Genomic DNA, 18,149 nt, shown 5'->3' with positions numbered 1-18,149 from the left:
CTGATAAAATTACACCAGCTTTGGACAGAGATTTGGGCAGCCAAGCTGAGGTCCCATTGGAGACAGACATTTCCCCTTTGACTCCTGATAGGCATAATTACCCAGGACTAACTAGTCACTATCACATTTGCCTATTGCTGTTATTCCATAAACTCCCTCTTGTTATGTAAAGCAAGTGGCTCCCCATGTTAAGACCCACCAGTGGCCTACCCTGTACCACTAGTAATTAGACAGATCCTGAACTCTCAACCTAAACTGACCCAAACCAAATATAACAGAGTAGGCCATCCCTGACTGTCCAGTGGAGCTGGTGAAGTCAAACCAGCCGAAACACTTTAAAAGGCACTTCTGAAAATTCAAAAGCCCAGGTATGGTGTTAGTAATCCCAGAATCTGGATCAAGCCACCTCTTTTAAATGGCTCTTGACGCAACCTGACCAGTAAAAATATGTCCCATTGACTGTTTCCTCTCCACAGCTGCTGTCGACCTGATCTTTTAAAAAAAATTATCAATGCAGTCTGCAGCTCATTGCTAACTAGGGACATTTTTTCCACCTTCTTATTTACTAATCTGTATTAGAAACCAGTGATGTGCACTTTTAATGTGGAGATCTAAGTTAGAACTCCCGATGTTAAATAGAAATTATTTAATTGCATTGATGATCTTATGCATGCAAATGAAAAAAGATAATCCAGTCTCTTTCAGTTCCCAATGAATTAAAACTCCATTATATTTGTAAGCACATTAATGCCAATATGTTCTTTGGCAGTACAGTGTGGCCAGTTTTGCTGTATTTGCACAATAAATGCTGCAAATGAGATTACCTGAAAAGACAAGTCTGTCAGTAACGCTACATTATACAACAATGAATATATAATGTACTTACAAAATTGTAAATTGATGGCAAAAGTTGTCAGATTTCATTCAGTTCTTAATCTGATAAATTTTTGATGAGTCAGTGGCTGTTTCAAAGGCAGTAATTGAAGCAGAAAACTCTTATCCCCAATTTGCACAATACACAGTGCACAATGATCAACAGCTCTCCACTTTGATTCCATAATTACATTTTGACAGCAGTATGATGCAATTTAACTGGCTGTAAACCCCTACGAGAGTGGGTTATTAGAATTTAAATACCATACAGTTTCAGCAATGCTGAAGGTTTTCTGAAGTTTTATTATAAAAAAAGTACTGGTAATCAGTATTAAATGTGGCTTAGGAATATATGACATGGCCCTTAACATAAAAGAAAATAGGCTGTTACACGGCAGAAGATTCCGAATCCAATTTACGTTTGGTCTTCAATTTGACTGGATGTGTACCTCAAAAACTCCGTGTGTTGATGTTAGTGGCCTTTATGCCTAGCAACTATTTTAGAGATCATGCGATGATGTGAGTTACAAATGTACAAATGCATTTCTCCAAGCCTTACCCCTTCAATAAAAAAATAATTTGCATGCACATCATTTCTGACTACAGATTATCTAATTTACACAGTGTGTCAAAAAAAGCTATCAGTCATGAACAATATCTTTTTTCTATTCAATCCCACTTCCTTCTGTCCCTGCACATGCATTGCATACATAATCTTCAAAGTATTCAGGTCCTCAAATATTTCGCATATGAGTTGCTGGCTGTCTGCCAGGTGTCTGCTCATTTGCTCATTTGTGGGGTGATACTTCTTCTCTGATACTGCCATGGTGAATTATGTACTGTGGTTTCTTGTTGATTTATTGACTGTGCGGTGAAGAATATTTGACTTCTGGGATCAATGATCATTCCATTCTTTGTGACATCACGTCTTCCTCATCAGCTGATGGCTATGTAGGGACAGATTTCCAAGCTGCATGCGTATGTTGGCTGTTGTGGTGATATACAGGGATGATCAAATATGTGATCGATGTGACAGCATCTCTACACATGTCCCAAATTGCCAAATGAGTTGACTTTTTTGTTAAAGCATTGTATTATAACTAGTTCTCTTCACCCACATGCCAATTCTCCTCACATTAACTAGCGTACATGTACACCGGAGAAAAGCTAACGCTCTGATACTTAGAGCATTGCTTGTAATATAGTTCTATTTAGAAAAAGAACAGTGTCTTACATTTTAAAAAAAAAACACATTTTTACAGCTGTTATCTCTTCTTGATGTGTTTGACCACTTGACAGCTGTACAGTTCCATTGGATCTATGTGCCTAAAAGATGCAGTATTCTTAAGATTTCATAAATCCCAAAGTTACTTGACTATGTACCCATTCCCTAGTTAGCCGTTGTAGCTGCCCTCTGGCTTCTAATTGCGTCCCAGGATCTTGTCCATAGAGGACGGTGGGAGGACTGTAGCTATGTAAATGAATCCACAAAGTTCAAACTTGCTCTGGGCATGCTGAATGTTACAGGCGTGCCAAAATCTAATTGCCAGGTTGGGCTAGATACTCTTTGGAGTTATTTACACTCCATAAAATGCACATGTTTAGTCTGACCTATGCCATTTCTCATGACTGCAATCATGAAAAGTTGCATGTTTGGGGCAAGATTTGCAATTTGTCACTTCTGTCATGGAAAGGTACCTTATGAGATGCATATGCATACACTTTGTCGCCTACAGTGTCTCAAGAAAGTTGGAAACAAGAATAGAAAGTCAAGATTGTGCCAAGTAGAATGGAGACTCCTGCCAATGATAAGCAGTGGAGAGAGGACAGGAGCCTAAAGAGAGCAGAGTAAGAGGAGTGTGAGAAGAATAGAAAGACTCAGGAAGTACAGCACAGGGAGTAGGAGCCTCGACCAACACTAGAGCTGGAAGAGCAGAGAATGGTTCTGGTTGCTGCTCATTTGTTTCCTCTTACCAGTGATGCATGGAAGATTGGCACCACTGAGGACCACCGGGAAGGTACCTGCTAATTGTTACAGGTTTGTGACCCAAAATTGTGAACCACTGAAGTAAATTAACAGTACAACATTTCTAAGATAATGTAGAAATATTCATTATGGCTAATGTATTTTAAGGACCAATAAAACACCAAACTCTCTCACTTAGCTCCAGCCAGCCCCTTGGCAACATTAAAGTGAACAGAGCACTGGTTAGAAGCAAGATGCCCCTGTCAGTAGGAAGGGGTACAGAGCTGTCGTGTGTCCAAATTTGCGAGGATGTTGCTGAGACTGGAGGGTTTGAGTTATAGGGAAAGGCTGAATAGGCTGGGGCTTTTGTTCCAGGAGTGTCAGAGGCTGAAGGGTGACCTTAGAAGTTTATAAAATCATGAGAGGCATGGATAGAGTGGATAGCCATGATCTTTTTCACAGGATGCGGAGAGACCAAAACTAGAGGGCATAGGTTTAATATGAGAGGGGAAAAGATTTTAAAAACGATACAAGGGGTGAATTTTTCACACCGAGGGTAGTGTGTGTATGGAACAAGCTGTCAGAAGAAGTGATGGAGGTGGGTACATTTACAGCACTTTAAAAGGCATCTGGATGGGTACATGAATATGAAGAGTTTAGAGGATTTCGGCCAAATGCTGGCAAATGAGACTAGGTCAGACTGGGATGTCTGGTCAGCATGGATGAATTGGACTGAAGGGTATGTTTCTATGCTGTAAGGCTCCATGGCTCTAGAAGCAGTTAAGTAAAATTTTCCAGTCTCATTTTACTTCTGGTGTATCCTGTCTTTTCAATCCAAGCCATAAGCTACATGGTGAGTCAGAATATCTAGGATATTAGATCGTCAGTGATTGTAATGGGGCATAATGATATTTTAAAAATAGAATCATGCGAGAACATTAATTCAGAACTCCTTTGGTGTTTGTGTAACAGACAAAGCAAATAAATAGAACTGAAATGATGAATAAACACCAGCTAAATTTTAGTTTGACTACTTATTAATTTAGACTTGCAGCATTGTTTATAAGATTTGATGCATTAGAAATAAAAACTTAAAACGTTTATTGTCTGTCCATAATTGCTTCTTGAGAAGGTGGTGGTGAGCTGCCTTCTGGAACCTCTGCAGTCCATTTGTTGTATGTACCCTCTCAATGCTTTCAGGAAGGGAGTTGATGCAGCTGCAGTGAAGGAACAGCAATGTTTTCTCATATAAGGATGGTGCATCGCTAGTAGGCAAACTTGCAGGTGGTGGGGTTCCATGCATCTGGTGTCCTTGTCTTTCTAGATGGCAGTGGTCATGGGTTCAATGATGGAATAAGAAGTGTTAGAAAATTATTCATTGAATATAGGCAGATAGGGTAGTGGATGAGGACAACAGGAACCGCTAACAAAGCTCTGTTCAGAGGGGAAGGGGACACAGAAGGATTGTTGTGGCCCTATTGCCCATAACATTTGAGGTGGGTGGGAGGTTGGGGGCAGCTTCAGTTGAGAAAAACATACATCTCAGAAATGGTTGCATCAGTGGACCAGATAGGAGGGAGGAGCTGAGAGTGTCAGTCGAGCAATAGGTTTAGACATTTTGCTGAAGATTGTACCATTGGCATGTAGTGTAAGGAATAGAGGGCATTGTGATATTTCTATATTTAATGATCCACAAATAATATTATCCAGGCCCTGTCCAAAGTACTGAGGTTGTATAATGTAGAGCAGTCAGGAATCTGTGCACAGTCTGGCGCTTGGGTTGAATAATGTTGTTCTTGGCATCAGTTACATCAGTCTGATCTGACTGGGATCAGTTGTTCTCATCAATTGTTGATGTGCCACGTTGCACCATTACTAAACAAGTGGATTATCTTGAACGCTGCTGCAAATAAAAGATAGGCAGGTGTCAGCTGTGATCCTAATGCATCAGCCAATGTAGCTATGCTCTCCTACTGCCAACAAATGCTGTTATGGAGCTTAAAAGCATTTGAAATTGCTTACGTAATTAATAATGGTCGCATACTGTAATTGTGTGAGCTAGACATTTAAACAAATTGCGGGGAACTCCTGCACATCAGTCTATCGATATTGTTGAGGTATATTTCAGCTACACTTGACGGCAAAGCTCTAATGTTCCCATGAGTTGGGTTAGAATTAGAGTAACTTTGTGCTCTGCCTGTCCCTGGAGTGAAGGAAAAATTATCGGAAGTGATTTCAGCAAAATCATCAGTCAATGCAGAGAGTGGGGAGGAAATATGGTATTCTTCCTGCTACCCCAGAGTGCAACAATGTCACTTCTAACAAAACACAAACAACTGCCTTTTCTGTCTTGGCATAGTCCTCGGTTGCATGTGGTTTAATCTTGTGTGGACAAATGAGAGAGGAGGAGAATTTCAATAAGCATTAAGCCACGGCAATCTTCTATTACCTAATATTTTATGCAAGATTTTTGAGAATACAGTGGCAAATAATGAAATTTGCAAGAATTGAGCTGTTTCAACTAATTTCCAAGGCTCCAGTTCAATGAAAATGGACAGATGCCCAAGTCTATACACTTCTATGTGAACCACTAAGATATAATTCGGCACAGAGAGAACTTGTGGACCCAACCTCATGATATCATGACAGGATTAAGAGTATTCCTGGTGGCCTTGAATGAATGAATGATGTTTGACAGAGGGACTTTGGCAAGACTAAAGTGGTTGTAGTCTGAGGGAACAGTGTAGTCTGCATTGAAGATGAAGCGGTCCATTGCTGTGTGTTCCCTTCACTCTGTCCAAGTGTATGCAGTCTTCTCCCTCCCTTTGTACTGTTGTCATCCTTGAAGCCCACCTTCCACCTCCTCCCCTACTGGCTTCAGTATCATAAGTGATGATGGCTGGACCCTAATTATTGGGAGTGTGCACCACACCACCTCAAATGTGGAGGCTCTCCCAACTTGCAGAGATTAGCTCCCTGGACCACAGGGAAACATTTGCTTCAGACAACTGAAGGCTCTTTCCATAGTTTTGCATGTGACTCCATAGTTTTCATTTCTCTGGCTGTGGTGTGATGTCTGAGGGAGATCATGACCCACGTGTGAAAGGGATATCTACAGTCATCCTGTTGACTACCTTGGAGGTGCAATAATGGTGGAAATTGCTGGGCCTCAAAATGATGTCGTAGGTGTTGCAAAGTCAGAAGATAGTCAGTGGGACACATTGCTTAGCATGGTCACTCACCAACTGTGCATTGACTGAATGGTTCCCCTAAAGGTTATGGTATTGCCCACTGTTGATGAGAGTTCCACAGAGTGACATGTATGCAGTAACCATAACCCTGCAAAAGAAGGCGGAGAGGTTTCCCTGCACATTCAATGCTACATAAGCGTAATTCTGCTGTGTGAATGAAATGTGTGACCCTATTGTGACATTTTCTCCCCAGAGCTGCATAACCTTAATAAGGTACATTAGAGTTTCTACTTTGAGTACAATAAATTTGCAAATTGTCCTTGCAATTGTGCTGTGTTTTCCAAACTGATGTTATGCTTCAGATTTCTCCTCACTTACTTGCATAATTGCAAATGAAACCTCTTCCAAGAGCCGGTATAATCAATTTTAGAGCAGCACATTTGAGCCTGGCAGCGTCTGAGCTCCCTCAAGCTTGTTTGACCAAGACACAATCATTAATTTTTTTTTCAGATATTTTCCTACTTAACTTGCTCAGAGATGTTAGTAACACACCACTGGAGTAGTGTGACTTGAAATTAAGAGTTCAGGTCTAGAGGTAGGGATATTACCATTGCCCCCAAACAGCCTCCATTATTTGTATTGTTTTGCTTTGAAATGCCTCTTCTGTTATTCATAAGGTACTTGTAATTGGTTTAGATCTGTTGACCCTTTAGGATGCCCATTGATATGTCTCAGCAACTTGCTTTTACTGTAGGCAGCTCATCCTTGCCTGTGGAGCTTTCAGGCCACTGCTGAACAGAGCATCGAGGCTAAAGACTGACAGATTTTCGGATCATTATACTTCTTTCATTTATTTTCCAGAAGGAATACCCTTCCCCACTTTAGCCTGTTGTGCACTAAACAGCATGAAATAATTAAATATGTCTTTCATAGATGAAGGTATTTCATTCATTTCTGCTGTTATCCAGTTTCAGCAAATATTAGAACCATTTCTATGAAATCTGATGTTTCTTCAGCTAGCTCCATCAGCACTTGGTTGGAAATTTCCAAAGCTAAGCACCTTGTTTACCTTAAACTTACTACATTTAAAATGCTTTGCATGATGATGACAAAGGCTTTCTATTTTTCTTTTACTTGCACTTTGCCCTTACCACAGAATGAGAAGGAAAGACGCTCACGTTAAAACAGCTCAAAATGGCAATGTTTATTGAAATGCTATCGTGACAATATCTGTTCCTTAATACAGCCAATTTTAGGAAACAGTCAGAGTTCCAGTGATGGTGAAAATTCTGGTAGCTTTGGGAACTTTGAGTCAGCATATGATCTAGCAGCCCCAGCTTGTAAATTTTGTGCTGTAGGTAATATACAACTTGTTTCTTAATAAAATATTTTTAAACAAAGTGTTCCTTAACAATTTTACAGTGACCCTCATCTAGGTCTGGATGGATCTGAGCTTGCTTCAAGCTTACTTAACTGCAACAGAATCAAATATTTCATGTTGACTGTCAGTCTCTCACACTCCTTAAAAATCAAATCATTCACTCTGAAAGATTGGTTTTTGAATTGCTCGAAAGGATACTTGTTCTCTATCGGATCCAGCAGATGTCTGCCTAGCCTGCATGAAATAATTTAAATTCCTTATTAAGGATAGCAGACAACAACAGCCTTATGCAATTCCAGTATGTCTTTATGTTGCACTGTCTATAATATTGTAAAAATATCAAATCTGATTGCACAAAGCATTAAATATGCATGAGGCGTGTTTCATTTTCTTTTACTTGGCATTCTGAAAACTGATTTCATTTTGTGAAGAGTACATTAGTCTGATTCAAGTACAGTGGATTATGAATGATAAATATTTTATGCTTATGCATTATTGATTGCTCCTGATTCAACTTTGGATTATGAATCCAAAGTATTACAAATTATGAATGTTACAATATTAGTTTTGAAAGTACGAGGAATTGTATGGTTAGAGTTTTATAAACCTGATAATTTACAAGCAGGGGCGATGATACTGAGCTGCCTTAATTTGGGTGTACTTTGTCTATCCTAAAAAAAAATCAAAATACTGTGGATGTACTGAAACTATTCCACAGTTAAGGCAATTCCAGTGCTGACAGAAACATATTTTCTGCATTTCTCTCCCCAAAGATGCTGCCTGACTATCTGAGTATTTCCAGCTTTTCTTGTTTTTATTGTAAATCAATCAAGTGAAAATTGATTTCAATATTCTCTAATGTGTTGAATGTACTGACAATCTACTGGGAATGACTGAGGTTTGTATTGATTAAACTATTTTGAAGTTATTGTAAAAATCAAATGGTTTTTCTATTTAAAATTTTGGTGCATTACTGAAACTCCCCTTTGTTAGTATAATATGAATCGTTTAAACACTCTCCAATTCATAGCCATATTGTTAACCCATTTTATTTGATAGATCAGCATTGTAAGTGCCAAACTATGTTTACTGCTGCCTCAACTGGTTTGTCATGCACATTTAATTGAAAACAAAATGCTGACTCTACCTGTGATGATATCAGGTTCAACATTCTGGTGCCAAGCACCTGTCATTTGGGCATTGCAAGTGGTGACGGTGGCCCAAAGTGGCATCCGCAGTGCCCATGTACTTTAAAACTAGACTTTTTTCTCTAATTCATTCATGGGATTTGGGAATCATTGACCAAGTCAGCATTTTTTGCCCATCTTTCCTTGCTGTGGGTCTGGAATCACATGTAGACCAGACCAAGTAACAATGGCAGTATCCTTGCCTAAAGGAACCAAATTGCTTTTTTAATGAAAATTGACTTGGTCAGTATTAGGCAAACGTTATTTTTAAATCAGAATCTATTGAATTCAAATCACATCGTTTGCCTACTGGGATTTGAATATTAACCAGCAGTACCAACATTACTGCTGTGTCGCTATCTTTCCTGTCTTACTAAGATGTATTTCATATAGTACTTTATCAATTGTGTTTTGAAAGCCTGTATATGGATCAAAGATCTCCATTACAACTTCAAACACAATTCTGGATGTGAGTTTGCTCGCTGAGCTGGAACGTTAGTTTTCAGACGTTTCGTCACCGTCCATTTTCGTCACCTTCCAGGTCAGCGAGCAAACTCACATCCAGAAACTCAACCTGAGCTACAAATCTTCTCAAAATTCAAACATAATTTTTCTTTATCAAATCCGTGGTCGACATTCATTGATTAGCTGATACTTTTCTCGGTATGATTTGATTTCTGGCCTGTATTATAACGTCACAATTTCCCGAGAGCCAACATGATGCTGAATGATCAATAGTTAGCAGATTTACCATGCTCTGTTTTTCTTTAAATGGGTGCATTTGCAATCCTTCAATCCTGTAGCACAACTCCTCCATGTGAGGAGGCCAGAGCCACTGTAATTTAAATCTCAGCCTTCCTCATAACTTTATGGCATGGAGCTGGAGGAACACAGTAGGTTAGGCAGCATCAGAGGACCAGAAAAGTTAACATTTTGGACTTAGACCCTCCATCAGGACTGGGGAGGGGGAAGGGAGCTGGGAAATAAACAGAGAAAAGAAGTGTGGAGCTGGGGGAAGTTAGGTGGGACGGTGATAGATGGATGCAAATAGGGGTAGTGGGGACTGGTCAGTGGGAAGGGTAGGCCCTGATGAAGAGTCTAGGCTTCAAAATGTCGACTCTCCTGCTCCTTCACATTCCACGCCAACAAAATCCGCATCCGGCGCATCATCCTGTGACATTTCTGCCACCTACAATCCCATCCCACCACCAAAGAAATATTTCCCTGCCCACCCCTATCTGTGTTTCGTAGGGACTGCTCACTCTGTGACTCCCTCGGCCAATCCACACGCCCCAAAATCCTGACCACACCAGGTACCTTTTCATGCAACTGCAGGAAGTGCTACACCTGCCCCAACACCTTGCCCCTCACCTCCATCCGAGGCCCCACGCACTCATTCCACATCTGACAGGGATTGAGCTGTATATCTTCCAACCTGGTCTGCTGCAACTGTTGCTCCCAGTATGACTTCCTTTACATGGGTGTGGTCAAACATAAAGTTGGTGACAGATGCGCAGAGCACCTGCGCACTGTACACCATAATCAACAACACCTCCCAGTTGCCAACCATTTTAACTCCCCCTCCCACTTCTCTGGTTGCATCTCCTTCCTGGGCCTCCTCCAGTGCCGCAATGATGCCATATGGAGAAGCAACACCTCATATTCTGCCTTGGAAGCCTACAGCCTGATGACCTAAACATAAAATTAACCAGTTTCAAAATCTCCCCACGTCCGGCCTCATCCATGTCGAACCCTCCCTCTCATCCCCTCCTCCTTGACCTGATCCTACCTGTCGATCTCCTTCCCCACATATCCGCCCCACTCTTCCCACTGACCAATCCTCACTAACCCTACCTGTATCCATCCATCACCACCCCACCCACCTTCCCCAGCCCCACCCCTTTTTCCTCTGTTTATTTCCCAGCTCCCTTCCCCTTCCCCAGTCCTGATGAAGGGTCTAGGCCCAAAATGCTGCCTCTCCTGCTTCTCTTATGCTGTCTAACGTGCTGTGTTCCTCTAGCTCTAAACTGTATTGACTCTGAGTCCAGCATCAGCAGTTCTTGCTAACACCCGTAACTTTATCCTTCAATCTCACATAAAGAATCAATTTGTTGTGCTCACTTGACTGATTTTTCAAGTCTTTTGTTTTTCAGTGCACATACATTGCTATTGATCAGGTAGAAAAGACACTTGCTGTAACACTAAGCAAACCAGCCTGGATGTGGGGGGCAGAAATGGGAGCCAATGACCATGGAGTCTGCATTAGTAACAGCGCTGTGGTGACCAAAGAGACAGTGACAGAGACAGAAGGATTACTTGGGATGGACCTTGTCAGGTAATTAATTGTTTAGAAAAATAGCAAATGAGAATTCCTCGTGTTTCCTTCTCTGAAATATTGATTAAAATGCCTTTTTAAGTTTTTGGGACATTGGGAATGTTGCAATTTAAGAGCATTAGAAACTGGAATGATGCACTTTCAAATACAGAAATCAATTTTATTTAAGATGGGAAAGTTATATTGTTTCAGCCATAATACTGCCCTTTTCACTTGCTTTTACCCATGTGCTTTCTGGAGGCTAGGGAATCTTGGCCAACATCACCTAACTGTAGGTAAGTGCAGATGGTCAGCCTTCTATAAAAGATTGCAAATTCCAACTTGCCTCTTGATAGCCAGTTGACTGACCATTTCTCATCCTACCTCCTATTTGAAAATGGTAGCAGCAGATTTTAAATTGTGGCTGAGTCGTATTTGATATCTTCTGGTTAAAGTTAATTATGCAATTTGAGCAATTACTGTGTGTGACTCCCACACTGGACAGGAAATCAGCACTGCATACTTTTTCAGAGGTTGGACTTAACTCTGTCCTCTTGGCAACCAGAATTGAATGCATTATTCAAAGTTCAACCTTATCAGAGAACTAGCTTCCTGGAGACCAGCTCATTTATTTCAAAGTATTCTGTTGTTTTATTACTTTGAAATGAATGAACATAGTAAGAGTCCAGCTCGCAGTTACTTTTGAATCACTTTGCTGCTCACATCTAATTTCCTAATGCCTATTATTGAAATTTGTTGCTGCCCTCACACCAATCCGTGTTATGACCTCATTCCTCCACAAACCCAAGCCCCCTCCGCATTCCTGCTATAACTAATCATCTGTAGACATGACCAGCTTGTGTTATATTTGAGAACCTGCATTGTTTCATTAAGTTGGAACCAGTTGGGACACCTTTGAAGCAGAGACATTACATTCTGTATCTTTCCCACTCATAATACTTCGCAGAATCTGTTCCAGCCAATTCATTACCTACCCCCACTTTCTACCTAGAACTTGCATTGCATTCAGTTTATAGAACAATGTTTTCTGCTTCCTTTTATTGAAAGGAAGATTTAGGAATGCTTTTCAGTGCCCATTTGGGATATAAATTTGCTTGAAAAAAGTCAGATTGTAAGTCCTCATATCTTGAAACCACGTAGATTGTTATTTGATTCCCCGAACCTCTCAACTTTATTCCTCCCATCTTTGTCTAATACTGTCTCTGAGCTTGTGTTGTCCATTTGATGTACACCTACTACCTTGTCCCTGTTCTCCTAAACATCTGTCCATTCAATTTACCCCAGTCCCCATAATAGCCAGTATTGTAATAAAACCTAAACATTGCACATTCTGGAAATCTGAAATAAAAACAAAATGCTTGAAATACTCAGCAGGTCTAGCAACATCTGGACAGAGAATGCATTAACCTTTTGAGTACAACATAACTCTTTTGAGAATTGAAGGAGGGTAGAACGTAATGGGGTTTAGGCATTCAAAAGGGGAAAAGGAGGAAGACCAAAGGGAAGTCTTGGGATGGAACACAGGTGTGAGAGATTATGTAGCAAAATGTCCCAGAACAAAAGTCATGGAATGGTAATGAATATAACCAAGAAATGAAGCATTTGCTCAGAATAACAGCAAAATCCAGAATAGTGAACAGTTCTGTTTGATACCAAAAATAAGAAAACAAGTGTTAAACTGGCACAATGGTGAAAAAAGGAATCAAAATGGAAGATAGAGTCTTCCCCCATCCACTCCAACCCACAAAAGCCCATTTTTTTTTAAACCTCCTCCCCAAAATCCACAAACAGGACTGGCCTACTAGACCTATTGCTTCAGCCCATGCCTTCCTCATTGAATTTATTTCTTCCTATCTTGATTTTTTTCTTCAATTGACCTGTCTCTTACCATCTACATTCATGACTCTAACATCCTGTGTGATTTTCAACAATTTACAGTTTCCTGGCCTGAACTATAGCTGCTTTTACTGTGGCCATCCAATCTCTCTACAACCAGATGAACAAAAACTTGGTCAAAAGGTTATTTGTAGGAGCGTCTTGATGAAGGCCTGTGCATTAGACAGGAGGAAAGATTTGGGGTTCAGATAGCTCAAATCACAGCCACCAACAGTTGAATAATTAAAACTGTCAATGTTGAAGATTCCAGAATGCATGACCATTGATATCTTGGAGGGTTGTGGAGCTGAAGGAGATGACAGAGATGCGCAGGGATGAATACAGAGGGGTATGAAAATAAGGGTGCAAATTTTAAAGTCAAGGTGTTCCTTGATGGAGAGTCGATATAAACCAGTTGGCATAACGATGATAAGGAAGCTGGACATAGTGATGTAAATACTCAGACAGAAGAGTTTTAGATAACTTTAAGCTTAGATAGAGAGTAGAATGGGGAAGACCAGCAGGAGTTACAAAGAATATTAAAGTCTGAAGACAACAAGGCATTGGATGAGGGTTTCAGATGAGCTGCAGCAGGGGTGGAACCAGGAGATGTAGCTTTCCAAAGAGGGCCCATAGTCAATACACCCACATCTGAGAACAAGTGGTTTCACAGAAATCTAAGTCTAGACAAAGCCCTTCAACACTCATCACATCACCACTAGAAAGTGTGGTCACTTGATGTTAGAAGATTATCATGGGATCAAAGGTTGCAAACCTGGTTCTGCCCAAGTTCATTGATAGGGAGAGGCACTAAATCACTTAGTGAAAAGTCATCACTGACCGAAAACCTTGATCAATTTTTTCCACGGTTGCTGACTGATGTGCTGGTTATATCCAGTACTGCAGTTTTGTTATTGTATGAGGTATTGTTAGCTAAGACATAAAATTTGTAGCAGGGGTCAGGTCTTCCCAATATTTAGTCAGAGGAAATTTCTGCTCACAGTCTGATAATTTGGCAACAGTAGAAGAATCAAAAAAGGTGGTGATAAAATAGAGCTGGGTTTTTTCAGGTTACATGTAAAATCTAATACCTTGCTTTTGGATCAAAGAACAGCATATAGATGATAAATTAGAGGGGGTTCAAGGATAAATTTTTGAACATTACATATGGTAATAGAAGAAAAACAGGAAGGGAAGGTGGTGTGAGTGATACTGTGGCTAGGGTTAGCTAGATAAGAATAGAATCAAGCATTCTCACCCAGCTGGACAGCAGTAGGGAAGCGCAGGTAGAGGATGGTGTGTTTAATTGTGTCAAAGGCTGCAGACACATTGATCATAACAAGAGGAGAGAGTTGTTCTTTGTCACAGTCACACAGGATGTCATCTCATGATGATAGAACAGTTTTGGTATACTGGCAGAGTCAGAAACCATGGATTTCTGTGAATGACGCACATGGGGACTGGCAGTGCAGTCACAGACTGCAGAGGTGCAAGGGAGGTTAACCAACAGTTTGCGAGATCAGGGATATCAACAGACAATGACCCCAGAGTTGAACGGAGAGGGGAAGAGAGCCTGAACTTTGAGAACTGTTACAATGTCAGCTATGGAAACCAAATGTGCTAAAAATAATCAGCACTTTAGCAGGATCTGCAGTGAGAGAAACCAAGTTCACATTTCAGGTCAAAAAACATGCCTTCAGGACTGAAGGGGAGAAATGTGATATTTGTTACACCATCAAGAGGGAATGGGGACATACAAGGATGAATAAAATGTAAGACCTTGGATAAGACAAAGAATGGGAAAGATTTAATGATAAAGATCTCACAGAAAAAGGGGAGTGAATGCTTTAAAAAAAAAAAATTTTCATGAGTTGGAGATGTCACTGGATAGGCCAATGTTTCTTGCCCATTTCCAAATGTCCAAGGGGCCATTAAGAGTCAATCATTTTGTTGTGGGTCTGGTGTCTCATACTCCAGACCAGGTAAGGTCAGCAATTTTCCTTCCTGAAAGGACCTTATTGAACCAAATGGGTTTTATCACAATTGCAATAGCTACATAGTCACTTTTGGGCTAGTCCTGTCTTCCAGATTTTATTAAAAATTCAATTCACATTTCACCTTCTATCATAGTGGGAATTGAACGAATGTTTCCAGAACATTAGCCTAGGATTTTTGATTACTACTCCAATGACATTTCCACTACATTAGTGGCTCCAAATATTTGTAGTGAAGAACACTAAAACACTTCCGAAGATATTGTGAACCCCATGAACAGAATAATGAACATCCCTGCCTGATAGCAAAGAGAAAAATCAAATTGTTGCATGGAAAATGAAGAAAATAAATTGTGGGATAGAGTTCAGGGTCTGAAACTGTTGAATTTGTGGTGAGTCCAGAAGGCTGTAAAAGCAATATGAGGCACTGCTCCTTGAGCTGGTGTTGAGCTTCAGTGAAACACACTAGCAGGTCAAGGACAGAAATATGAACGTGTGGACAAGAGGGTGAATTAAAGTGGCAGACATTCAAACTCGTGTAAACAGGGCAGAGGTGCTGTGCAAGGGGGTCAGCCAATTTGGGTTTTGTATTCCCAGCGTAGAGGGGATCACATTGCAAACAGCAAATACAATAAACTAAATTGAGCAAAGCACAAGTAAATCATTGCTTCACCCCGTATTTGTGGGGTTGTTTGGTGAGGGAGAGACTGACAATGGCTGAGTGTCACTTAACTTCCAGTTGCGTGGGATGGTGCCATAGGAAAGAGATGATGTGTTCAGTGTGACTGACGAGTGGATTAGAATGCTGTGAAGCATGTGTCCCTTTTGAAATTTGGATAACATATTTGTAAGTGGTGTAATGTTGGACATGGTAGAAGTGGTGGTAAGGGTCAAGATGCGAGTGCGAATTAAATTGGGAACAATTGAAAGCCTCGTCAACCAGATTGGGAGAAAATCTTTAGTTGAAGAGAGAGGATATATCAGAACTGCTATTATAAAATTGTCATCATCAGAATAGATGTGTGGAGATAGAGAACTGCGAGAATGGAATGGACTTCTCTCAGGAACCAGGGTGTGAGAAAGTGTAGTTGATGTGGTGTGTTTTATATATAATATGTCCATAAATATATACATAGGCACAAATGGGAGTTGGTTGGCTTAGAACAAATATTAATAGCCAGTTAGTTCCTAGAGGTGGAGCCAAAAAAGGCCAAGAAGTGGAAAGGAAGAGTTGGAGATGGACTGTGTGAATGTGAGAAAAGGGTGGGAACTGGAAGCAAAATTGAAGCAGTTTTTCAGTTCTGGGAGTGTGCAGAAAGCCTAAAAGATACAGTCAATGTGCTCGAAAAAGTATTGGGGGAGGGTCCCCAGAGTAGGATTGGAACAAGTAACCTTTCTTATAATCCACTAAAAGACAGGCAGAACTAGGATCATGTTGGTACCCATTGTAACACCATTTGTTTGGTGAAGTGAGACAAGTTAAAGGAGAGAGTATTTAATGAGCAAACAAGTTCAGCGAGGTGCTGTGTGGTAAATGAGGATTTGTTGGGCTTCTCGACAAGAAAGAGATGCAGACCCCTCGGACATCCCTGGTTGGGAGATGACCAACCACAATAACCTCCTACCTGCATCCACTTAGATCCACCTTACCTACCCTCTCTCTAGCTCCACATCCCCACCCTCCACCCCCATTTATTTCTGGGCTCCCCTCCCCAGTCCCAACGAAGGTTTTTGGCCTGAAACTTTGACTTTCCTGCTGCTCAGATGCTGTCTGACCTGCTGTGTTTTTCCAGCTCCATGTTTACTGACTGTAGCTTCCAGTATCTACAGTCCTTAACGTCGCCTTGTTTTAATGCAGATTTGATGCTTGTGGTGAAGCTGCCCCAGCTAACCCCTTCACTTATCAATGTACAGCTAACTTGTTGTGCAGAAATAACTTGACACAGGATCTATTTACAAAGTACATTGTTTTGAGTTGGTTGCTGACTTAATCTCCATTCGCTACTACTGGGATAGTACCAGTGCTTCATTCCTTCTCAAGTTCTTTAAAATTGCCAAAGACCGACTACGAGGAGTAGTCTAACAAGTGCTGAAAGTGTTGGTACTCGCGTCGAGAATTCTGCACAAGTCACATGCTCCCAAATGCAATGGCAGCAAGTCCCCTTGGAATATATGTCTGTGAGAATGAGTAGAGGCCATGTAGAGCAGGGAAAGCTGTTGTAAGAGGAGCAGAGCCTTAACAGAAGGCCATATCTACCCAGGGTGTTCAGGGAGCTGTTCCCCTTGATGTATCTCCTTAAACTTTGTGAAGACCATCCTCACTGGAACCTGTCACTTGCTGCACTCAGAACTGCAATCTCAGCAAGGTGAAGAACACATTGGTGGTGATTGTGAAGCTGAAACTGGAAATTAACTTTTCTACCACTGGCCTCTTACAGCCTGGGGCTAGGAGTAGGGATATTTGCAAAATCTGTCAATTCACTATTTGTTATGTAATAGTGAGAGAGGTCACCTAGGCATTCAAATCAAATAAACAGTACAGACTGACAATCAAGGGAACCATAATGTTGAGCACAGATGGTGAAGCGTGTGCATATCATGAGAGGACTCTGAGCCTTGATGCTGCAAGGAGCCATTCGGTGCACACCTAGCTTTGTTGCTACTGCTTGCCGATGCTAAGTAAAACCAAACGAGAAAGGAAGCAGGTGCTAACTACATATGGGTGAATACCTGGTATCTTGGCAGCAATCAGAATACATTCTTCCTTTATCATTCTGCTGAGTTATCCACACAACAAACTAAAAGATGGCTAAGGGGAAATGTAGGTCGCAATGATGACATACTTCATACTTCTGGTTCACAAATCATATTTGTAAATTTCTCCCTATGTTATACAAACTTTAATTAATTATTCTTTAGAATGCACTTTGACTCTGTCGTCCATGTGTCTTTGACTGTCCTTGCGCTTTTGCATATTGCCAATGGTTCCAGCACGGATGGTGTCTGCTCACTTTACCTGGGCAGTTTAGCAGATGACCTTGGAGGATGATTTCTACCAATTAGAAAGAAAACCATGGCAGATGCTCACGCAAGTCACTACCTGCATGTTCCCCACCAAAGCCACACACCATCCTGACTTGGAATTGCATTGTTGTTCCTTCATTGTCACTGGGTCCAAACCCAGGGATCCCCTGCCTGACAACACTGTGGACGCACCTACAACAAGGTGACTCTCAACCAACTTCTCAAAGGCAGTTACGAATGGAGAATTTTTTTGTTTGAAAAGCTTGGCGTCTAGAAGACCCAGGATCACACTGCACCCTCTGAGTATGTTTGGATGCACTTAA

At 41.0% G+C, this 18,149-nt stretch overlaps 1 protein-coding gene across 1 annotated transcript in view; it reads left to right on the top strand.

Moving 5' to 3' along the window:
* LOC125465700 (secernin-1-like) overlaps positions 1-18,149 on the top strand; it is a 191,589-nt gene that overhangs the window by 144,402 nt on the left and 29,038 nt on the right. The window contains exon 3 of the mRNA XM_048559439.2: positions 10,752-10,933. Within this exon, the coding sequence (XP_048415396.1) occupies positions 10,752-10,933 (182 nt within the window). The remainder of the gene's footprint in view (positions 1-10,751; positions 10,934-18,149) is intronic.

This window comes from Stegostoma tigrinum, chromosome 2 (assembly GCF_030684315.1).
Source record: "Stegostoma tigrinum isolate sSteTig4 chromosome 2, sSteTig4.hap1, whole genome shotgun sequence".
In the NCBI taxonomy this organism is placed as follows: domain Eukaryota; kingdom Metazoa; phylum Chordata; class Chondrichthyes; order Orectolobiformes; family Stegostomatidae; genus Stegostoma; species Stegostoma tigrinum.
The sequence above is the reverse complement of the archived record's forward strand: the minus strand, read 5'-3'. Positions and strand labels throughout refer to the sequence as shown.